Source organism: Mesocricetus auratus, unplaced genomic scaffold, assembly GCF_017639785.1.
Source record: "Mesocricetus auratus isolate SY011 unplaced genomic scaffold, BCM_Maur_2.0 Super-Scaffold_6730, whole genome shotgun sequence".
Lineage (NCBI taxonomy): Eukaryota > Metazoa > Chordata > Mammalia > Rodentia > Cricetidae > Mesocricetus > Mesocricetus auratus.
This window is the reverse complement of record NW_024429184.1, coordinates 92632557-92656975: the sequence shown is the minus strand read 5'-3', so window position 1 is coordinate 92656975 and position 24419 is coordinate 92632557. Positions and strand designations below refer to the sequence as shown.

Here is a 24419-nt window from a genome sequence, read left to right as displayed (position 1 = left end):
CTGCAAAACTCCTATTTTGCAACCTTAGGCCTTAGCACCTCATGACTGTATGTAGAAATAAGGTTTTGAAAGAGGAGATGAAGCTAGACAGAGCCTGTGAAAGTGGTCTCAATCCACAAAGGCTATTTCCAGGATAAGAAGAGATACCGAGTTGGGGTATACACAGACAAAAATACCAGCACAGCAGCAACACCAGGGTGGTTGTGTACAGAAGCTCAGGGTTGCCAGCCCTGCAGATACCCTCATCTTAGCCCACCCGCCCCTGCCTCCTCCCAGCCTCCAGGGTGGTTAGAAAATAGAAACGTCTATTGTTTAAGCTACCTATTCTGACATATTTTGTTATGGTAACCCATTAAGCTAATGTTGGAACTAGACTTTTGTTTATTCATCCGGCAAACACTTAGGGAACATCTACAATGTCCTGATTTGTATAATAGGATATACAAGACCGATAAAGGAAGGCAAGATAAAAAACAGCCTCTGCTTTCAGGAAACTTTGAGTCTGATGGGAGAGACTGATAATCAGAAGATGAGAAAAGCCAGGATGGTTTGTGATGACAAAGAAGGGGTCATGTGCTCAGAGTGGAGTCAGGTGGGAGCGGACGAGAAGGGGTCGTTCAGATGTATCTGCCTCTGACACTGTGGCAGTCAGGGCTCACACTCAGTACTCTACAAGGCTGTTGACTCTTTACCAGAGGAGCCCTAGACTGCTTTATTGCTGTGACACAATATCTGACACACAGGGGGAAAAGGTTTATTCTACTTCATGGTTTCAGAGGCTTCCATCCGTGATTGGATGACTTACTTTATGGTTTTGGGCCCACGGCAAAGCAAACACTCCATGGAGAAAGAGCAAGAAGGAAAGCAGCCCACAGTGCATTAGCCAGGAAGCAGAGCGGCGGGAAGAGGGCAGGGAAAGCTATCTCCTTTACACGCCTCCTTCCCCACATCAACCCATTTCCCCCGAGGAGGTCCCACCTCCCACTATCTCACAACTTCCCGAGAGTCTAGTGAATGTTGAACTCACTTATGGATTAAAACATGGCTTAGGGCAGAACACTTGTGAGCCAATCATCTCTGAAATACAGAGATCCTCACAGACACTCAGAGGTGTGTTTTGCCAGTCTCCCAGGGATCGCTCAGTTCAAGTCCGCAATCAAGACTTATCATTGCAGAAGCCGGTTGTGTCTCTGTTGTCTATATGGGGATGCATGGCTTCCTTAAGTTAAGGAAAGAACAGAGGGCCAGGTTGCCAAGGGTAGACTGTATAGGGCATACGGGAGCTGAGGCAGTAGAACAGTTGATAGATTAAGAGGAGAGGAAGTGGGTTCTCACTTCAGCCCTGCCACAAGCGGGCTGTGACCTGGGTCCACGCCCTTCCCCTCCCTGGACCTCCGTTTCCTCATCTTCAAAAACAAAACGGTGGAGGTACTTTATCTCTTAGGTCCCTTGTGGCTTTTTGAAGTCTTTCCTGAAATCTAGCAATTCTGGAAGGAGGGGGAAAGGACAGAGAAAAAGAAGAGGATGGAGGAGACAGAAAGAAGGTTGGCAAGCAAGAACAGCAAACAAAGAAAGGAAAGAAAGAGAGAACTAATGAACTCGAGTGGCAGGTGGGACCCAGCTTGTGGTTTCCCACCTATCCCATGTGCCTTAGCAATGAAGGTAGCCCAGGCCCCGTGGCCATTCATGGTAGTGATGAATTCAGCTGTCTAAACCTTGGCTCCACCAAGATATACAAACAAGCAAACTCTGCAAACCCTCCCTGGCCCAGTTTGATTACATGCACACAGGGAACAATAATATGAAAAGCACGTGGACCCTGTGTGGACTAAATAGAATGATGATCGACACACCTTTTATATAGAACCCCGTATGTGTACTTTTGTTAGTGTCAGCATGGGTACAACGTGGGACTTGGAGAAACAGAATTTTCAATTGTTTTCCAGGTAGTTTTTGCAAGTTTTTTTTTTCGAGATAGGATTTTTCTGTATTGTTTTGGAGGCTGTCCTGGAACTCACTCTGTAGACCAGGCTGGCCTCGAACTCACAGAGATCCTCCTGCTTCAGCCTCCCGAGTGCTGGGATTAAAGGCGTGTGCTACCAACGCCTGGCCCTTCTGCAAGTCTTTATACACTCACTAATATGCTGTCCCAGAGCTATATGTGAATCCCACCATGAATACGGTATATTTTTTGTGTTTCCTGTGTTATTGGATATGAAGGAACAAATCCCTTCAAGAGGATTTGGGGGAAGTCAATGGGTGGTATGCAGGCCTCTCTCTCCTTACAGTCCTATGTCAAAGCATGCTCTGTTAGCTATAGATTACAAGAACCGTTATTTTCTTCAGGTGTGGCATTAATCTCAAAGGGTGGGGGATCCTGAGTGCTCACAGAGAAGGCATTAGCTCAGTGGGACTACGGAAGCAGGGCCTGATTTTGAAAATGTGGAGAAGGCATGGAGGCCGGGAAATACACATTACTCCAAAATGGAAGCAAAGGTCAGGGTCACGTTATGGAGACATCAGTCAGAAATGGGCAGAAGACTGAGTAGGGTGGTGAGGCAGAGTCCTCAGTGGAGGTGTGAAACTCTCTGTAAGCCATTGAAAATTGGTCAGATTATGATTGCATTTTATTTTATTAGTTTTCTGTGTCTGTGTTAGCGTCTGAAGGTATGTAACTGTGTCATGTGCATACAGTTCCTGTGGAGACCGAAAGAGAGTGCCGGATCCCTTGGAACTCGAGTTCCACGTGGCTGTGAGCTGCCTGGTGGGTGTTGGGAACTGGGTCCGTGGAGCCATCTCTCCATCCCTACATCATTTTCCCACTTTAGATCAGCAAGCCATAATCATTTGTGCGCAACCATAATGTTGAGTTATGAGTTTAAGGATCATGGAAGTAATAGGCTGATGACTCCGATGGAGTCACACTTTGTAGAACACCTAGGACACCATCTCCCCAGACAAACCACGTATTCTCACAATACTTGAAAACATGCTTCACTAGGTAAAAGTCACCCAGCCTATGCAATCTGCTTTTTGTTTTCTAATTTGTTTAAGACTTGGTAAATGCAGCTTGATGAATGGACTTCATGCTCCACTGGTGAGCCGTGAGCCTTCCTTTTGGGTGAAAAACAATGATCTTGCAGAGTGGTTTCCAGAAGAGGCACAGAAGATAATTCATTAGGATGTAATGAGAATGTAGAACAGCTGCTGGTATTGTCTTGCATTTGTTTCTGCCCTAGAATAGTCTAGCTGTCTTGGGAAGGCACTGGCCACAGTAAATCGTCACGTATTAGAGGTTCACTGGAAAATCTTTACTGATGAAGTTAGAAAGCTGAGAGTCTACAACCTCGGCTATCTCTAGGTGAGCTTGATAACTGGACAATCACTTACAATGTGTCCTTCGTGAGTTTCTCGAAAACATTACAGTTCAAATCTCTGTCTTTTAATTTGGACACCGTGGCAGTTAATCTTTGCTAATTGACTGGATGGAGGGATAAAAAAAAGATTAGTAAAACACACCTCCTGGTGTGTTGGTAGGCCATTTTCTGAGATTGTTGACTTGTGGGGCACCAACTGAGGGAGAAAGACTCATCTTGAGCATGGGTTATGTTAACTAGTAGGCCGACCGCCATGAAGAATAAAAATGGAAAATGGAGGAGGCTACCCTGCACTTGCAAGCTCGTCTTTCTGAGCAAGTGTGTCCTTTGCAGCTGCCATCGTCCAAATCAGACCCCAACCTCGTGAGCCTTTGACTATGAGTCACCGTAGCAACTCTCCAGGGAGTTTCTAGGCTGATAGCCTTGCATGAGAGGTGCATCATCGAGTACTTGTTCCGAGACACACAGTTTCAGGACTAAGCAGCCAGTGAGCACTTCACTTCTCCAGCATGCAGACAGAATCACAAGCAATGGGCAAGGCGCACAATTTCTACAGGACTTCCCAAACGAAAATCTTTATTTTTGTGTACTTGTACCTTTCCTAAAATCATGGAAACTCTTCAGACACAGGGGCCCATATATGCGCAATCATTCACACATATGTACATGTGTATATGCATGTTGTATAATCGATTCTGCTCCTCTGAAGAACTCTGGCTAGTACTTGCAGTTCAAAACTCACTCTGCAGCAGGATATCAGCTTCTCTGCATGGAAATGACTCCACCTGGCCTGTGAAGAGTGGCGTCAGCCCTCAGTGCAGTCTTCATCAGGGTTTGCTATGGGGTGTCTGGGCCAAGACAGTACTCAGGTCTCAGTTTCTTTATAAAGGGAGAGAATGTGTTTGCTGTCTTTGTGTTCCTTTCAGCTCTGCAAGCTCTAGGTCTGTATTTGGAAATTCCTTAATCTTCTGTCCTCGGGTATTAGTTGGTTTCAATAGGGAAAGTTTTGTGTAAAGGCGACCAGGTCCTGCCTCTGTTCTCCCTTGATTAGCTCCAGCCGTTCACGAACACTGGCATCAGTTTGTGTTCCAAACGAGAAGTTTTAGAAGCACAACCACTAACTACTAACCACAGACCTTTGACTTAATGATGAGGTCATCATCGAAGTCAGCTGGACTGAAAGAAGCCACAGAAGGCATAGCAAGTTAAAGACGGGTTCTGTTGACACTTCCTGGAATGCAGCTGAATACCTCTTACTCGACTGCTCCTGGTTAGGAGCAAGTACTGCAAGTGTGAATGGTGTACAAAGAAAATGGGCCAACTGGGGAGCTGGGGGAAGACAAATCAGTTTAAAAGCCTGTTTTATAACATGTGCAAGTACAACACAACGGTAAGTAGGAAAAGCAGCATACAAACCATACCTTCAATTTTATTGAATATATACTGCATATCACTTATAGTATATATTACACACACATGCATTTTATATATATGTACACACACATTAATTTTTAACATCTGCCCATTTTACAGATACAGAGACTCATGTCACTGAACTGGCAAACTTTGGGGGAAAATGATTTTACTAATAGGTTCCTCATTTCCACTCTACCCCCAGCACAGAAATGTACCCCAGGCTTTGTCATTCCTAATGTGGATGCTTCCCCACCACAGAGACACAGAAGCCCCAGTCTTAGAGGCCTGGCACAGTTAGTGCCCACAGTCTAGGCTACTACTCCCTGCACCAAGGTCCCAGGTATGTTGGGCTTCTCTTTGCCCCCTGAAGACCAGGACTCTAGGAAGCCTTGCTGTTCCCTTGGGTGGAACTTCTCTTCTCCCTGCTCAAAGACACCATACATGGAAGGTGGAGACATGGCCTGTCTAGCCTCAGTCACTGGGCATCTTCACATGTGTGCCACTCACTGGGTCACTCGATTTCACCTCCAGTGTCTAGGGCATAGCTGACTCATCCTTGATATGCTAAGAACTGTTTGCTGCGTGACTGGGCCAGCAAATGCATGCTGGGGGAAACCTAACAGTGCTAGGTCATATGAAGAAGCAAAGAAGAAAACATCACGCTTCTGAACACTCCTTTTGAATACAGTTTCTGTTGGCATTAGGAATAGTGCCTTTTTCTCCCAGATCATCTCTCTCTCTCTCTCTCTCTCTCTCTCTCTCTCTCTCTCTCTCTCTCTCTCTCTCTCTCTCTCTCTCTCTGTGTGTGTGTGCATGTGTGTATATGTGTGAATATGTGATTTGTTCTCAGTATGAACTTACCTGCTGAGGACTTCACTCTGAAGACAACAGGGAGACAGAGAGAGCTCTTTCTGCAAAGCCTGGCCTTGGCATTTCAGAAACTTCACACGCAAACAGCGAAAGAGGCAGCTGCCAAGAGAGAAAGTAGGGAGACAGAGAAACACGAACTTTTAGAGACCCCTGAATGTCATGATCCTAGAGAGAGAGAGCCCACCTGGGACAAAACGGAAGCGGCTCCTGGAAGGAGCTCCCAGTTTGCACACAAGCACCTGTACTAGTCCCTTGGATACTGGGAGATGAGAAAGTGTGGGACGTGGCCTATTTATAGTTGGGGGAAATGAGGCACAAAGAAACAACGTGACTCATAGGCCAAGGATTTCTGACTTCAGAGCCTCCTCTTGGCTAATGTGAAAACCAGACTCCACTTACAGAGTCATGTAGTGAGGGAGAAGGCGTCTGCTTGTGCCAAAGTGACAAGGAGCACCATGAGTAGGGTAGGCTGGGGATGAGGGGACAAGCATTCCCTGCAGAAACTGTGACAAATGCTCTGATACCTTAACCAATGCTCCTGTAATCCAAGAAGGACTGCAGTGGGCCGCAGGAACTCATGTTAGGAAACAGAACCGATCAGACAAAAGAACTAATCAAAACTGGAGTCAGCCAGATGATAATCCGTGTGGAGAGTGCACAAACCCAGGCAAAAATAGATCAGAGACACTTTCCCAAGAGACACAGAGCTCAGAGATCCTCAAGTGAGGGATGGGGAGGATGAAGATGGGGGTAGGGTGAGAGTCACACCCAGCAGACAGAAAATAAGCTGTTGCCAGTGGACCCAGCATATTTCCTTCCAGACAGTTCTGGGATTTACGTCTTTACTATAGGAACACGGCCAAAGAACAGATGTCAGTCAAAGTGATTTCAGGGCACCTTTGCACACGCTGGCACACACGTGAAGTGTTCAGTTTGTGATGCTTTCCTTTGCTAAGTGGTGTGCATGGGTAGCATTCTTGGAAGAATTGCATTTGCGCCTCCAAAGGCACAGCTCAAGGAAACTTCCAGCAACTTTTTGCTTCACCGTCAAGGAGGATTAGGGACTGTGGTTAAGGCTGCAGATACTTTCCACGCTGGAGGAGGAAGGACTGTTGTCTTTTAATGTGTTTTCTCCTACTTTCTTTGCCCCAGAGTGTTCTCAAAGGAAGGTGTTAGAGAGCAGGCGATCTCCAGCTCATCCCTTCCGTTGGGGCCTGATCTTTTGGCACACGGATTAGTGACTTTCTGAAGAAGTCTCAAGTTCCCTGGAAGCTTGCTCCTGTGTGGATAGGAATAAACACAGTCACTCACAACATCAACTTTTACTGAGTGTCGGTTGCAGGAAGTCTGTGGGGTTCTTTTTGTCCCTTTTGTCACTCTTCATTTTTCCAAACAGGGAAATGTAGGCACTGTCGCTTTAGACTTTATTTTTTTTTTACAAGGGGAAATAAAATTCACTCAGGTTTGGAAGCTTTCTCCAGGTCACAGAGGCCAGGAGTGGTAGAGGTGGGACTTGAACCGTGTTGGAATACCTTATTCCCCATGTCTCGGATACCCAGTAATATGGGTTCTATCAAATTCCACAAGATCAATCTCACAATACAGACTCTTCTGCACTCTTTCTTCTCTGCCAAGTGGGGTCACAAGCTTTAGGTATGAACATCCGAAGTTGATAAGCCCCTCCCAGAGTTCCAGGGTGATTAGACTATAAAAAGGCTTAGATGAGAGCGTGGGTCATTCCAGTTAGAGGACTGACATCCCTGAGAAGAAAAGTGTTTGGCTTACAGATGTTAGGTACTGTGTTAATGGGAGGCATAGAAGGGATGGATATAGGTTTCAGAAAAGATACAGAACACAGGGATAAATGAAGCTACATTGTCGCAGCCGTCAGAGAGAGCTTCCTACACAGAGCAAGGGTATCCTCTAGTGTCCCCGGCAAGATTCCATTTCTGATTTAGTAAGTCCCCAGAAATTTACTCATTAGCTCTGTACCGTTCCAACTGTTAGAAAGGTCTAGACTTCATGTTGGACCAAGCACCTGCTTCCCAGATGGCTGCATTCCTTGAGCAAGTATCTGCCCTTCGGTTTATAGCATCTGAGTTCCATTTCCTCCTTACCCAGCAACCCACTGGGTATATGAAGACAAGTTTCAGTTTTAATGCTGGTGTTCTCCAAAGTGTGCTGAGGAGAGCAGTTGGTTTGCATGATGTTACTAGGTGTCCTTATAAAACAAACAGATAAAACTGGCTCCATAAATAGCATCTGTGGGCAAGCCAGGTTAAACCAGGCCAGTCAGGTACACTTCCTGTAAGGGTCTCAGAGCTTTTATGACACGGCCAGAGCTTGGATTCCAAAAAGGAAATACAGGACAGACTGTTCCCTAAACCTTTGACCTTGGAGCCTTGCTTTCCCCTAGTTTACCCTTGGCTGATTCCCGTAAGCACTAGGAGATATGGCTTTAGAAACTCCTTCTGCACATCTAGGTACTTGCTGTTATATTCCCACGCTGAAAGCTGTGTAACCCTGCTACTTATTTACTTATTCAGAGATTTTTCTTGCCATCTCCGATTTTTCCCTCTATGTAGTTCCAGCTGTCCTGGAACTCACTCTGTAGACCAGGCTGGCCTTGAACTTAGAGATCCACCTGTCTCTACCTCCTAAGTGCTGAAACTGAAGGTGTGCACCATTACCACCTGGTGGTCAGTTACCTTTGAATAGCATGGAAACATGCATGAATCATGCAAAGTTCAGGACAAATTTACAAAACAAATTATCTGCTGTACATCTGGAATTCAGATTTAACTGGGTGGTCTCCATTTTAATTTGCCAAATCTGACATCCCTTTACTTGAAAAAAAAATGGCCATGTTGTCCCCCTGCAGAATAGGACAGACCAATACTGAGGCACTGCTTTTCCGTGAGATATTTTTAGGGGAGAGGTAATTAAATTTTTATGGATTATTAGAGTCCAGTCTGAGGTTGACAGACACCATATACCTATTTGAATCTGCCAGCAAAATCCAGAAGACCATTTCCCACCCTTCTTCCACGCTCTTAAGTATGTGTGTGTCTTGCTGAATTCTAATTTTAGAGCCCTAGGTGGCTATGTGCTATTGCTAAATAGCCCTAAATACTTTTATTTCTAAGTCTCTTCTCACTGTCTGTCTTCCTATTTAGACTGAAACTAACAAAAGCAAGACAAGCCATGCATCTCTCTGCTCTATCCCCAGGAGATAGCAACGGCTTGGGCATGGAAAAGTGTTCAGCATGAATGAATGAATTACTCACAGTCTCCCTTGGAAAGCTGGGTAAACCATATTGGTTAATACTTGGAGAAGAGATTGCCAGCCCTTTTCCTCCACTCTGGGATGTGTCATCCACCCCAGACTTTCCCAAACCTATTAATGTACATGCCACTCACCTGTGCTGAAGGCGATTCTGTTGAAGGATGTTGTGCAAAACAAGAACATCTAATTGCTATGATTAAAATAAAACATTTCAACCACACACAAGCTGTTTTGAAGAAGAAGTTGAACTACTTCCCGGAGCCTGCAGTTTTTTTTCTTTTTTTCTTTTTTAATTGAGGTGTGGAACTTGGCCCTTAAAATGGGTTGGATCATCTCCAGTGGGTGTGGGGTTGGGGCAAATCAGCTGGGTCTTCCTACAGAGATGTCCTGAACTTGGAATCTGAGGTCCCCTCTGGACAGGCATGGGGGGGGTGGGACCTGGGGTTCTGTCACTTCACAGTGGGGAGCAAGTAAACAAACAGAACACGGAGGGTTTTGGGGGCTTTGCTCTTAGCCATGTTTGCTAGAGCTGACCAAGCTCATGACTTATCATCAGCAACAGCATTCTGAGGACAGTCCCTGGGGCAGCCGCCTGCTTATCTTTAGCTTGGCACCTGTGGCTTCAAGGCTGGGGGCACTGTTAATCCTGACTAAGAAAGCAGAGGACCCCGGGGGAGGAGTCCTGGGTCTCAGGAGAGTGACAAAGACTGGGAACACCATGGAACTGGTGTTTTTGAAAGATTAGAATGAAGATTGGAATTGAAAATCAGCTCTGCCCTGTGCTCAGGCTAGTCTTTTAACCTCAGTCTTCCTGTCTGTAAGATGGAGTTCCTGTACTACCTTAGGGTTGTGGTGAGGGTTAGACACAATGGCCACTAGAATATCCTTTGTAAATTGTGGAGTAATGGGTTGGCCTGGAGAATCAACGCTACCCAGTGTCCACTTGAACCCTGCTGTCTTCAGCAGCTTTGATGAGGCTGGGAGGTTGCCACCAGGATTATAAAGAACAGTGCCCAACTGAGGAGAAAGAAACATGTTTCCTACACCGCCTGAAGCAAAAGGAAAATATTCTGGAATTCCTCTTAATTATGGAAGAAAACATTTTCTAAGATAATTTTGGAAAACAAAATATGAATGGGTATCCTTGGGATATCAACAAATCCCTCAGAGACAGCTCTATGAAGACAGGAGCTCTAGGTAAGTTTAATTCCTACCTAATGTCTCAATGATCTCCCTGGAGTCTGTCATTAGCTCTGTCCAAGGCTCTCCCTGGCTTTGCTGTTAAAAAGGAGCCCAAATGTACACACGCATCGTTCCAATGCACGTGCTATGGCTGATAAATTCCCTACTCCTTCCTCCACTGTGAGATGCTACCCCCATTGGAGAAAAGGACACAGCCATCATTGATGTCACATGTCACAGAGCTTCATGGCTGTTCCTACTGCTGTGCCAGCAGGTCCTCAAGTCCCCTGATTCCTCCATTGTGCCTTGTGTTTACAGCTTAGGGTTGCCCACTGTGTGCTAAGAGTACACCAGCTCACCAGCTCATGGCTGCCAGAGGCCCTGCTCACAGCCCTGAGAAGGCACAAGGCAATCTTTATGCAACCTGACCTGCCCATCCTCCTCTCCTTGCCCAGGCCAAGAATAGTCAATGATCATGTTCTGGAAGAAACCCCACCTTGTCACTGGACGCTCTGAGCCAAGAGGAGGAGGAGGAACAGTGCTGGAGGCACATGCATGATGCCAGTCAGCCAAACTCAGAGGAAGCAGCAGAGGCAGAGCGCTCCTTTCAAATCCATGACTTTTTCAGGGTTTGCCCCCAAGGACTGGTTTAGGCCTGGTAAAGAGAGTGCTCCTCGCCCCTCAGTGCCCTCTAGTGCTCTCTCTTTCTCCGGTCTTATATGTGACACATGTTTGTAAGATATGTGAGAGACAGTGTAATAAATATGTATGTAAATATGCATTTTAAAGAAAGCACTCGGCTATGTAAATCTTCTGTGTGCAGTGATGTGCGTGGAAATCCCTTTAAATATATCTTTAGCGATAGCTCTCAAAATATAGACCTGACCGCTGTGGTAAATGCATCATTGGTGTAGACATGCTCTTGGGATAAAGACCGAGATCCTAATGCTACCCGAGACTCTTCACGGTGTGGCTGCTCCCTTGCCTGCAGTTGCGGGGACACCACAGCTACTTCCTCGTGTGTCAGGTGCCCTTACTTACATGTACTTGGTTTCTCTGATAAAAGAGACTTCCTCTTAACACAAGACACTGCACATGCCCTTCTCTTCAGGTGGCATTCTTCCCTCTCTGCCCTCTTCTAGGAGTTATCTACTTATCCTTTGGATGTCTGCTGAATCTTCATTTCTTTGAGGGTAACTTTACAGACTATTCTGAATTAGTTGAATTCTCTAAACATTCCATATTACTTTCATAGTACCTATTATAATTGCAACTTTATATAGTCCCACAGTCTATTTAGTCTGTGTGTGTGTGAGTGAGAGAGAGAGAGAGTGAGAGTGAGAGAGAGAGAGAGAGAGAGAGAGAGAGAGAGAGAGAGAGAGATGCACTGGGAAGTGGGTATGCTTTTTAAAGAATTATCTTTCCCATAATGTACCAACAGGAAAAAAGTAAACTTTTGTTGGTGTTGTTAATTCACCAATTTTCAGTACCTAAGATCTTCCAGGCACATAATAAGACTTCAGTAAACATGTAATGGATAAAGGGTGTATACACTTGTATGGGGAGGGGGGCTGGCACCTGGACCTGTGTACACTTAGCTAGTAGTATGACTATGATTACGTGATGTGGCATGTTTTACCTACTTGAAGGATACAGACGTATGTCTAGGAATCTGTGTGGTGTGTATGTGCAGAGGAGAGTGTTTAAGACTGTTCTTGTTCTACATATTAAAATGGAAACACACGGAAAAGAATGAACATATATACACACCAGTGCAAATATACATACATGAACATCTTTGCTCATATGCCTGTAGACGTCTGCCTTATTTCATTTTCTGATGCTATAACGGAACACACGAGACACTTTATAAAGAAGAAAGGTTTATTTTAGCTTATGTTTCTGGAGGCTAGGAAGTCCAAGATTGGTCAGCTGCATCTGTTGTCTTCAAGCTCGATAGGCAAACAGGTATGAACAGTAGAGACAAAACAGAAGGGGAAGCATTACTTTACAGCAGCATGTTCTTGTGAAAAATGATCCATTCCCTGGAGACTGGCATTATTCCTCCTTAATAATGTAACCACCCTGAAAGGCTCCACCTCACAACACCACCAAAAAGGAAATCAAATTAGCATATGACTCTTAGAAGAGACAAGCCATGTTTAAAAATACAGCAACTTCAATGCAAGAGTCTGTGTGCTTATTTGGGTGTGTGCAACCATGGGCACATCATACGTGTGAGTCACGCTATTCTCTGAATCTGGGTGCGTCTCCTTTCAGACTTCTAAGTAGGAGCATTTATGTACATCAAGAGAACTGATTCATATAGACCGTAATGTGCTTTGACTTAGCCCAAGGTAGACCACTGTGAAGGAAGGAGCTGTGGGCAAGGAACCAAACTGAGGGGCTACCTCGCCACTCCCATGCAGAGGGTTGGGGAGCTGGCAACAGTTGGTGGTGTTTAATGTCATGTTGTAACTAATCACAATTGTATTAAATGTCTCGATTCTGGAGACATTTTATTATCCTCTTCCTCTTTCATGTCATGTTTTATCACTGTTAAATGGTTTCCACTTAAATTGTTTTATTAGAGAACAGAAGAAAATCCTGATTCTGTTTATGGGACAGAGTAAGGTCATGTGTGTGAACACACGATAGGAAGCAGGACTCTACAGCCATGCCTGCACTTCATGATCGGGAGCAGGAAGGGAAGACGGCAGCTATATGATGTCCAGGCGCCTGTCTGTGGTTCTGGGAGCATCTGTTCTAAAATTCTCTGGAAATCTAGGACAAATGCAGTTTTCTGGCCTTCAACTGCATTAGTACTAGCTAAGAGTCTCAGAGGTGGGCCTTGGGGATATGTGTTTTCTCAGGAGGGCCCCCCAATCATTTTTTTGTATGTTTTGTATGTTTGGGGCCCACTTTGATAAAATAAAATGGTTTCAAGAAACTTAAAGTAACACTAAGACCCCCCTCTCACAAACCTGTAGAAAGAGATATTGCCAAGAAGGACAAATTCACCCCCTGGAGGGAGACCTTCACCTATGTCAGGCTAATGACACTAGATGAGGAGGGATTTGCCAGGGGACTTTGTAGGCAGTGAAACAAGAAACCGAAACAAAAAGTCTGTGAGCAGAGTTGACAGATTATAATACATATCAGAAGAACTGTGAGTTTCTAGAAAAAAAAAACCACAACCAGTCAAAAAAAGAAAAAAGAAAAAAAGAAAGAAAGAAACAGAAAAAACAAAACAAAAAAACCAACGAATCCCAAAGCTCAACAACAGATGGTTAGAACGCTCTACAGTACAGCAACACTAAAGGGGCTTTTTTATAATGAGAACGGCTAGCTAGTAGACCAGCAAAAGAGCCAGATGACAAAGAAAATCCCCAGACAAAGGCACTGTGGCTTTTCCGCACAGGCCATAGTTTTCAAACCCAGTGTGGTGGAGCTGAGAAGCAGGAGGGGAACTCTAGGATCCCGGTTCTGCTGTGTCATGGGTGTTGCTGTTGTGATTTTAAGAGTTGTTTTCTCTTCCTGGATATGAACACATTTAGAAAGTCCAGCTTCCCCTCAGAGTGTCTGAAAAATGAATAGAGCAAGCCAGGAAAGGCTTTCCTCTCTTGGCCGCTGCACTACCTTGCTGGGCCATCCCAGTCACTATACGCCTGGGTTGCACAGATAGTGAGCTCCAAGTGAGATGGAGTAAATCGGGGTCCATCCTGGGCTTCTGCTGCTCATGCTGACCAAGGCAGAGAAATAGGGAAAGCATATGGTGTTGAGGTGTCAAGGTCTCAGGGAAAATGGAGACTTAACTCACTCCAGTGACACTTGGACTATACAAAAGTGGTTGATGCTGAGGGTTCATGGAGTTGACACTTAGTGACAACCTACCTAGATGGTTTGGGTTCTCTCTGCTGTTCCCAGGATCACAAATGAATCCAACCCTTCAGAGACATGTTCCTGGAGAAAGACAGTTATGTCCCTCCTTCCTTTAGATCCTTTACATAATCCCCTTGTAGTGTGTGTGTGTGTGTGGGGGGGGTGTGGGTGTGGATGTGTGGGTGTGTCCTCTATCTTGCCTGCTTCTCCCCAGGGAGTAGAAGCAGGCATGTCCTAGGGGGCTCTGGTTTCACTCTGGCCGGTCACGTGACCTTGGGCAACTTAGCCTCTTCAAGTCACTTTCCTTATTCATAATGTGACAACAAACACAATGGTATTAGGTTTTAAAGCCGCTTCTGGTTACCAGATGAAAGCATGGCAGCTGTTGGGGCAGTGTTTGGCCCCGAGGGGGGTGCGTAGCTATTGCCCACCACCCAGCCCAGCTCCCGAGAGGTGCTGTGGAATAGGAGCCCTACTGACATGCTTTCCAGTAGCTGTCGGTTACTGCATGACTTGAACAGACTAATCTGAACAAATGTCAATGGGCAGGGCTAGGGGCACGGAAAAATGCAGAAAGAAAACTCAGTCCCAAGAGTTCAGTGGGTTAGTTTTCTGTGTGCTAAAAGCAGGCCAAGATCCTGCCTTCACCAAGATGTAGTACAGAAACAGCTGCCTCATCCTTTTGCAAGGATGGGAGCAGGGGGCATTCTGTTTTATTCACAAGGGTTATGTCTCTGAGAAACACATTCTTCAAAATGTAGTCTGATTTTTCAAAAATTCTATGTGTGTCTGTCTTTGAAAATAGCAGACCTGAATGCTATTTAAAGAGTGTTCACAGATGCTCATTTTGCTAAACCCCAAGGAGCTTTCTGAAGTGTAGACTCTTGGGGATTCAGGTCAGGCATTCTGAGTCCAAGTTTTAAAGAATGGCAGTTCTTTTGTACTCCAGCATGTGACAGGTTGGGAGGACTCTGCCACCAAGCCAACAGCTCATCAAAAACGCTGGGATCTGGTTCATGCCACATACAGAAACACTTGGGAGAGCATTTGTGAAAGTATTAGCAGTGAATGCAAAGCGCTGTGAATAATCTAATTGCATAATAGTTTAAAATACATGTATGTGAGGCCGGGCGGTGGTGGCGCACGCCTTTAATCCCAGCACTTGGGAGGCAGAGACAGGCAGATCACTGTGAGTTCGAGGCTGGGCTGGACCGACAGCCTCAAAAACAATACAGAGAAACCCTGTCTCGTAAAAACCAAAAACATAAAAAATACATGTATGTGGCTGGGTGTTGGTGGCGCACGCCTTTCATTCCAGTACTTGGGAGGCAGAGGTGGGTGGATCTCTGTGAGTTTGAGGGCAGCCTGGTCCCAGGACAGTCTCCAAAACAATACAGAGAAACCTTGTCTCAAAAAACCAAAAAAAAAAACCCCAAAAACATGTATGTGCACTTGTGTAAGCATACTTCAAACTAAGATGGAAAGCATGTGCATAAAACCCAACAATGGCCATCTCTGGACGATAGCATAATGCTTGATTTTGCTTTCTTGGTGCTGTTGTATGTTTTAAAGTATTCCATATTAGGCATTTACTACCCATTTAATGAGGGGGAAATGTGCTTTAAAATGAAAGGCAAAACAACCAGATGTGCAACATGGAAGACATCCTGGACTCCTACAGATGCTGGAGGATGAAGGAAAACTAGGAGCTCATGGAAGTCAGAGTACCTCTCTGAAGACAAGATAAAATGTGTAGAGAGAGGAAGTGGCCTGGCAGAGGTTCCCCACCCTGACCAGTAGTGGTTGGGCTACCACAGACCTTAGGTCTCTGGGTTGGGGTCTAGACCTTTTGGAGTATTTTGTGCTGGCCAGGGAACTGCCTCCCTTCCTTCCTGCTCTGTGAGGGTGACTGACAGACCACAGGAAGTGTGGTGATTCTGAGGGTAGAGAAGGATGTAATAGCCTTTGCAGAGAGACCTTTGCAGCTCCCATTACTCTCTCCGTGGGAGTTAGTAGGTCATTTGCAAGAGGCATGGGAAGAGCAGCTGATGAAAAGGTCTAACAATGTGGAAAACTGCTTAACCTTATTGCTCTATTTCTGGATGCTCCCCGTGGCCTAGCACGGTTGAGACCCTGGTTTCCCCGGGAGGTTTCCCAGTTATGGATGTGGTGAAACCTCTGAGATCCAGAGGAATTGGGGAGAAGGCCAGCTGGAGTGATGAACACAGGGCAATCAGGTCTAATATTTTCAAGAAATGGGATCACAGATGGAAGAAGCCTGGCCCAGCTTGCTGTAGGAGACTTAGTGCTTCGTCCTGAACAAAGCTTCGTCTTGGATGCTTCCGAAAATGGAAGGCTCATTACTCTGAAAGGCAACCTCTTTCGTGCTTAGGAAAGTCTTCTCTTACCTGCCCTGGAGTCTGCCTATCCATGAGCCCATGCTTGCACTCCAGTCTTTACAAACAATAGACACTGCCTTGTCCTCACACTGTCTTCCAACACTTGATAGCACTTCGCAGCATGTCCTGAGTGGACTCACTACCCTCAGAATACTCAGCTATTATTTCCATAACAAATGTCATCAACTCTAACTAGAAACATGAGATATTTAGAAATCTCTATTTAGCCTCTACATGAACTGCTGTACAAATTCAGGGCTTACTTAGCACAGCTTGGAAACTATCTGTAGTGGCTCCATTATGCAGACAAGTAAACTGAGGTCCCCCGAGGAAACTGCCTTACTGGACTATAAAAAGACAGAGAGAGAAAGAGAGAGGTTGAGCCGAGACCTATTTATCCCCACCCCAGTAGTAAGAATTGAAGTAAAAAAAATCTTCTCATTTCACCCACCTCCTATTGTTCACAAGACACCAGCATTTCTTTTGTTTTATTTTTGTTTTTGTTTTTCCAAGGACAAGGTTTCCCTGTGCAGCCCTGGCTGTCCTGGAACTCACTCTGAAAAGCAGGCTGCCCTTGAACTCACAGCGATCTGCCTGCCTCTGTCTCCTGAGTGCTGGGATTACAGGTGTGAGCCACCACTGCCTTGAAAGACACCAGCATTTCAAGCTCCTGAGAGTGCTTGGAAAATTTGTTCTCCAAAGTATTTTAAGCATTTCTCCATTAAATTCTATTTGTACTGTCTGTCAATAAAGTAAGGCATAGCACAGAACTCAGCCTGTGCGGCTGACAGGAAGAAGGGAGGTTCTACTGTTAATGAAAAGTGTCACTCAAAGTCCTCCTTGCTCTTCACAGTCAGAAAATAATTGCCCTTTGCCTTACAACAGTAGCTCAAAACAGACAGCACACCTCTAGGACAGCTCAGACTGGTGTCCACAAGGCTCAGCGATGCATTCAACTTACAAGACCTTCCTGACTTTGGAACCGAGGGTGACTTTGCCGGGACCTGTGGCAGCCTGTGCTTCGGTTTTACTCTATTGTGTTCACTTTCAAGTTTCATATCCTTTATTCTAGTTGACCTCATCCTCTAAGAAAAGCCAAAGGCAAGACCCAGAGAAGTCAACTAGGCCCTTCAGTGATTGACTTCCTGACCCAGACCCCAGCCATGCAGCAGTCGCATGTTTTGAAGGGACATTCCTCCTTGCCCCACCCATGACAACCTCCCTCTTCTCTCAACAAGGTATTGCGTTTCCAGTCCTGACACTTGTTTTGGCACACATCATGAGCTTCTCCCTGCCCCCTGCCACTTCCTGCTTTGCCTGGGTGCTAGGCTCCTTGTGTTCTCGAATCACACAGACCTAGGTTCTGATATTTACTTGGCAACTAGGTGGCCGTGTGGCTTTTTGAACATCAGTTGCTTTATTTGCTGGATGACAACTATTCTACCTGCAAAGGGAACCCAGTACTCAACAGTGGCCTAACATAACCGTAGCTTTCAGTTCGATTTCATGGCACATGACTGTTTAGCATTATGTATCATGCTCCAGAAAGAGGAGACCACAGCCTATACTTCTCTGACGCTGTACACAGCAGGTGTGCTACAAATACTCCAGGACTCCTTCTGGTATGGACGAACTTGGCAGCAAATCTACAAACAATCTCAGCAGCATGTAAGGACAGCTCCTACTGCCAGGATCCTTTCCCCTCCTAGATTCCTTGCCTCAGTAATTATCTTGCAGGCAGGCCCACCCTGTCCGCCGCCACTCACACCTGTCAGCTTGAGTCTCAGGATAAGGTTCTCATTTGACAGACCCTGAGAACTTGCTGTCCAGGCAAAGAAAACTTTATCGTGATGAATCCAACACAGACCTTATGTAACTGGCATGTCAACAAACAGGAGACACGGAGGGACAAGGGAAAACAAAACTACATAAAAGGTGAAAGACAAGGGATTGTGACAGGCCCATGGTGTTCTTGTTTTCCAAGCCCCTTAAACCTGATCCAAATTCTCAAGCTTAAAGCATACCTAAAGGGACTCAAATATTGCAAAAGTCTCCTTTAGCTGAGAATTGATGTTAACTTTCATAGCTGAAATTCTAACAAAGTGTTAGAAATGCCTTTAGCCAAGGGTATTGTATGCATAATATTAGCTTATTTATTAATAGTTTTTCCTGTCTATTTAATTATCAAATGAGAGGCATGTTTTTAATATATACTATATTTAATACACACACACACACGTGTGCGTGTGTGTGTGTGTGTGTGTGTGTGTGTGTTAAAACTGTGAGGGATTCTAACTGAAGTTTTTTGAAATTACTTGCTGGTTATAAAGAGTCAGGGGATCATCCAACTTCCCTAATGCTGGGAATAACCTAGTAGATTCTTCTTAATAAAGCCAAGTTCTTGTTCCTTTTGCAGACTATTTATTTAGTCGATGGTTTTTGTATAAAAGACGACAACGACAACAGTATGGTATATCCTCAAGGAAAGGCTCCATAACTCAGATGAGGGCAGAGCTCAGTGGTGATGCTATCAAGGGCACATAGTAGTTGGTGGCAGGCAGTTGGGCTCCTGGCTTTCCCCTGCTCTAAGCATCTTTGGTCACTTACCTTTGGCAGTTTCCTCTATTAGGCTTTCAGGCTTGTCAGATTACCAGCCCTTCCAAATTGAAGACCTTGTAAGGCTATGGGGGTACGTAAAGAATATCTGGAGAGCTTGCTGTACCTTCAAACATGAGGCCCGGAGGAGGAGGAGACTGTGGTATGAAAACCTTGACCAAAATGTGTTTGCACAGAATAACATACATTGCACTTTGCACAGCATGGGTTTAGCCTCCCTTTGAGAGATCAATGCGCATCAGAGGTCCCGTCACTGAGCTTTTGAGAAGCTAAGGAGGCCAGTGTTGGGGACCTTGGACAGTAGGGGAGAGAGGAGAAGTAGTGTCAGCTTTAAGAGCAGAAGGAACGGCATCCACCCTTGCAGGCTGATCTTTCCAGCCTGGTGTTGCAAGGGAGGACGATTCACTCCATGAAACCTGGGCCACGCTCTGGCTCCAACACACAGGCAAAAATAGAATGGGGCTGCGAGAAGAAACGTGTTTACTTTTGTGATTTCCCTCTGTGCCTCTTAACAGTATTATAATCTCTCTGCAAACAGGCAGTGAGGGCCTGCGGGCCTCACCTCTACTGATAAACCCTCCCAAATAACTCGTGCATGAACCTCAAGCCTTAACTTCTTGTGGCAACTACCTGGGCAGCTGGAACACAAGTTTAGACGGCAGGTTCATGAAGAAGAAGGAAGAGGGGTTGAGGGACGGCCAAAACCGAGTGAACTGGGGACAAAACAAACAAACAAACAAACAAAACCAAAAAGCAAAAACCCTCTCCTAGGTGTCAACAATACAGCATTTGTAGTAAATAGCAAAACCCAGCTGATTTATGTTTTCAAAGTCTACAACAGGCTTTCTGCTAAGGACTACTTTATCCTGAGGGGGTAATAGGTCATAGTTGAGGTTATTTTGGGCTATGATTTATAAACTTGAGGGGTGCTACTGGAATTAACTGGGTACAGGTCTGCTGCTAAGTATCCTATAATACATGGAAATGTCAGGCATGAGAAAGCCTGATTTACACAGAAGTGCAGAGAACCAGGGGAGAGGGGACCAGGACATCAGGAAGGAGGGAGGAGAGGCTGAACCCTTGTTCAGGGTATGAACTATTCACCAGCAATCTTTGAAAGCTTTGCTCTCTATGACCGAGGTCTCCGATTTCCTTTGGAATTCTGAGATTCTTGAATAGCTTTACACAGAACATCTTCCTCATTCTGAATACACCAAGCCCTGCTGCAGTACAAAGGGCACTACTGTAAAAGACGCCAATGATATAAATCCACACAGTTATTAAACAAGTAGGGCTGGAAGGTGGGTGGCAGGAGCTCGTGGGAGAAAACATATGCCCATAACTCTCTCTCTCTCTCTCTCTCTCTCTCTCTCTCTCTCTCTCTCTCTCTCTCTCTCTGAGTCAGGGTTTCCGAGGTGACAGCAGAGAATAGCAACTGTAGGACACACTGGGTTATGCCGAGAGTAGGCGGAACTGATTTGGGGCACAAGTAAATTAGGAAAGACACAGGAGATCCAAAGGCACATGGAAGGGCTAGGCAATCAGGGCACGCCATTCTGGTATCTTCCACATTAAACCACTCAGCAGTTGTGACACACAGTTACCTGTGGTTTCCAGTGGGAAGGACAAGGGCACTCCAGAGTCAAGAGGTTTTGGAGAAACAGGTGCAATGAAATCATGGTCAAACAATTTATTTACTGTAAACTTTAGACTTTGCTCAAAAAAAAAAAAAAACCAACTGAAGCTGTCCCTCAGATCCCTGTCTACACACTCCATTTGAGCAAATAAGTGGAGCGGGAGAGAGTATATATTCACAGCAGAAAGGTCCAAGACACAGGATTGACAAGTGTAAGGGTACAGGAAGGAAAATTTCCTTCAGGTACAAATTACTAGCAGCGTATCCCCTAACACTTGACGAGTGAGGTAGATGCATGGGAAAATCATCTAAACATACAGACAGTCCTCTAGAACCAACATACTTCAGACAGAAACTTTTAAGTTCCACGCAAAGAGGAACTGAATTGCACAAGAAACAAACAAGCACTCAAGTACAGTTTCTCTCCCTCTCTATTTTTGCGGCTTAAAAAAATAAAATAAAAAAGGGCAGAAGGATGCTCCCCTTCTGCAAATCTCTATACAGTTTTATTCTAAAGTTATTACACTCAAGTTAAATAGTCTGGTTAGTGTCCTGTCAGGGAGGGGTCTTAAAAAGCAGAAAGCCTGCATTACAGCGGTGAGTCATTTGTACTACAGTTCCTCCCTTGGGAATCAAGGCTAAGGCTAGGCACAGTACCTTGACAGTTCACAAAGCTTTCCGTGCCTGGGGGGTCCTCACACAGCCGTTCACTTTCTTTTTCCTGCCCCAGCTGACATCCACTCGCCTCCCCCATGTAGTCTGTTTTGCCATTACTGTTGCTGGAGTAGCCGTTCCCATAGGCTTTTGAAGAAGACCTGCGGAGGCATAGAAGCTCCTGGAAGGCAATCCTGAAATCTGGACTCCGACAGTAGATGAGGGGATTGAAAGCAGAATTGACATAGCCCAACCAGTTAAGGAGGATGTAAACTTCCTTAGGGATGAGGTTGTCCTGGATCACGTGCACGATGTTGACAATGAAGAAGGGCAGCCAGCAGAGGGTGAATGTGCCCATGATGATGCCTAAAGTCTTGAGGGCTTTGTGCTCCTTCAAGCAGAACTTGGAGGACCTTCGGAGTCCGTGCCCACTCCGCCCATCCTGCTCCACCTGGCCGAGGTTTGGGGAGTGGAATCTTCCCTCAGATTTGTCTATCTTCTGGAGCTGCCTTTTGGCCACCTGGAAGACCCTGGAATAGACAAAGACCATGACCACTAGAGGCACGTAGAAAGATACAATGGAGGAAGCAATGGCGTAGGCCTGGTTCGTGAAGAAGTCGCAGCAAGTCTCCTTGTGATAGCAGTCGATGGCTTTCTGGTGGGTGGCACGGTACCAGTGCATCTGAATGGGCAAGAAGGAGGTAAGGCCGGATACAATCCACACCATTAGGATGACCATTCGGGCCTTATTCTTGGTCAGCAGGCTCTGGTACTTGAATGGCGATGTGATAGCAATGTAGCGATCCACTGCTATCACGCACAGGGTCTCAATGCTGGCTGTGACGCATAACACATCAATGGAAGTCCAGAACTCGCACCAGAAGTTGCCAAAATTCCACATTTTCATAAGGATGTGACTGGCCCCAAACGGCACCACCGCTAGGCCCATGACTAGATCAGCACACGCCAAGGAGGTTATGAAGTAGTTGGTGACAGTCTGTAGCCTCTCGAACTTGGCAATGGCTGTGATGACCAGCACGTTGCCAAACACGATGGCCAGGACGATAACCGACATAAGGATGGCCATGCCTACCACCCATGCTTCGTCCCGTTCCTCAGTGACATCGTGGTCTGGCACATGGCTTCCGTTGGTTGTCAGCAAGAAGTCACTGTCGTTCCCGGGTGGCCCCATCGCTGGCAGACGAGCAGGTGAGCGCACCGGCTTTCTGGTGCCCTGGCGCTCTCAGCGGGTGCACCTCCGACGGGGCGCAGCCGGCCGGAGGCAGACTCCTGGAAGCTTCATTCAGCGGCTGTAGGTGGCTGTGCTGGGGGCGCGTCCTGCACACTCAGCTCGTGGGGTGCCCGGGGCTCGCGGTGCCTGCTAACAGCAGCTTGAACGCTGGAGAAGCAGCCTTGCTGTGCGCCCTGCCCGTTATGTGCACCGGACTTTAGGGGAATTGCTCGGTGACGTGCAGCAACTTTGAGCCAATGGCTCGGTCGCATGCCCAGAGGGGCGAGGCACCAAGAGCCAACCCTCCCTGCCTAGCCCGCCTCCTCCTGGGGTTGGTCCGGGCGGGGCCCCACTGCTCCCCGGAGGCCAAGCCACCACTCCCTCCCAGCTACCCTAGCGGGGCCTCAGAGACAGAAATCTGGGCTGCTGTGCGATCCACCAACCAAGCGCAGTCTGGAAGTTCTACCTGTTGGTACAGGTCACCTCTGCGGGCTGAGGTCTCTGGATGCAGGGTGGCACACAACACATTTTCATTCAGGAAAAGAGCAGAGAGACTGAACAAGCACACTTGGACACGACACACAGGAACAAATGCACCAGACTGACATGGACATGCTCAGACTTATGCCGAACCACAGCCACAGACACCAAGACACACCCGCGCCCGCTCACGCTGGAGACGACAGCTGTCTCCTGGTCCAAAGCAGAAAGGTGGCTATAAACAAACAAAGGGACGCCTAGAAGCACGCAGAAAGAAATGCACACAGCGCTCAAGTGGAGATGTGGAGTGCAGACCGTTTAGACACCCACGTCCACATCCAGGTACCACCCTCCTGAAGCACTCATAAATGACACCCTCTTTTCCCATTTCCAGACTCTCAGGATATTCCCTTTCAGTTAGCTGGCGAGAGCACAGGACGGGTCTTCAACAGCTACAGTTTCTCAGCACACTTTTTGAGAAATACATTTTGGCATCCTCTCCCCTTAAGAACTTGCAGGCACTGAGGTAGTAATTTGACTCTTTGTATTTCATTAGGAATCGAAGTATTTACACATTTTGGGGAGAGTTAGGTGGTTTTATTTTTAATTCTTGGGAGTGTTGCAGCATTTTCTTGTTATATGGTGGATATCTGAGAATACGTTGAAAATGAAAATTTAGTATTTTCTTTTTACATTTTTAAAAGTGAAATTCATTTATTTTACACGTTTTATCTCTAGGTATGTCTGTTCATCGCATTTGTTCTTATTTTGGAGGTCAGACGAGAGCATCAGACTCCTAGGACTGGAGATACAGACATGTACCAGCTCACAAACTGACATGTGGGTGTTGAGGACTGAACCCTGTTCCTCTGGAAGAGCATTTAATGTTTTTAACCGCTGAGCCATCTCTCCAGTTCAGATAATTTTCATTTCAAACAATTTCTTCAATAGCTCCATTGCAACTATAAAAATATCATTTCATGTGTTGGCTGGGTAATTTGTTAATCTTTTAAGCTGTGCCATGTGAACCTGCTACTGTTGGACTATTTCTGTCTTTTAAAAACCCATAATTTCATATAACATCTATTAAAAATATGCTCTATGGAGACCATTTTAAAACTGCAGAAAGTAAATGATAATTGTTCTCCCCTTTAAGAAAAGTCAGACAAAGACTAAGATTCATGAAATACTATCCTGTGCATCTGACAAATGATTTGACTGTTGGGAAAAAAATAATTTTCTGGGTTTGATTTCATGTGTGTTATCATTAACAAACTGCAAGTCTTTCACACTGCATAACAAAACATACTTTGTAGATTACATAATAACATAACAATAGCTGACATTTAGGGAACATTCTGCTATGTCCCCTTTGTGCATTATTGCATTT

General features: G+C 45.8%; 1 protein-coding gene and 1 long non-coding RNA gene across 2 annotated transcripts; both read right to left on the bottom strand.

Annotated features, from left to right (window-relative positions):
* Positions 1-2614: 2614 nt before the first annotated feature.
* Positions 2615-15236, bottom strand: LOC121138841. The gene is made up of 2 exons (XR_005875709.1): positions 5655-15236; positions 2615-4706 (listed from the first exon to the last, which is right to left on the bottom strand). It is a non-coding gene; the product is annotated as an uncharacterized LOC121138841 (long non-coding RNA).
* Positions 15237-20706: 5470 nt separating this feature from the next.
* Adrb2 (adrenoceptor beta 2) lies at positions 20707-22720 on the bottom strand. Its single transcript, NM_001281948.1, is given in 1 exon segment — positions 20707-22720. A coding segment is annotated over 1 exon segment (1257 nt). The 5' UTR covers positions 22511-22720; the 3' UTR covers positions 20707-21253.
* Between the last annotated feature and the right edge of the window lie 1699 nt (positions 22721-24419).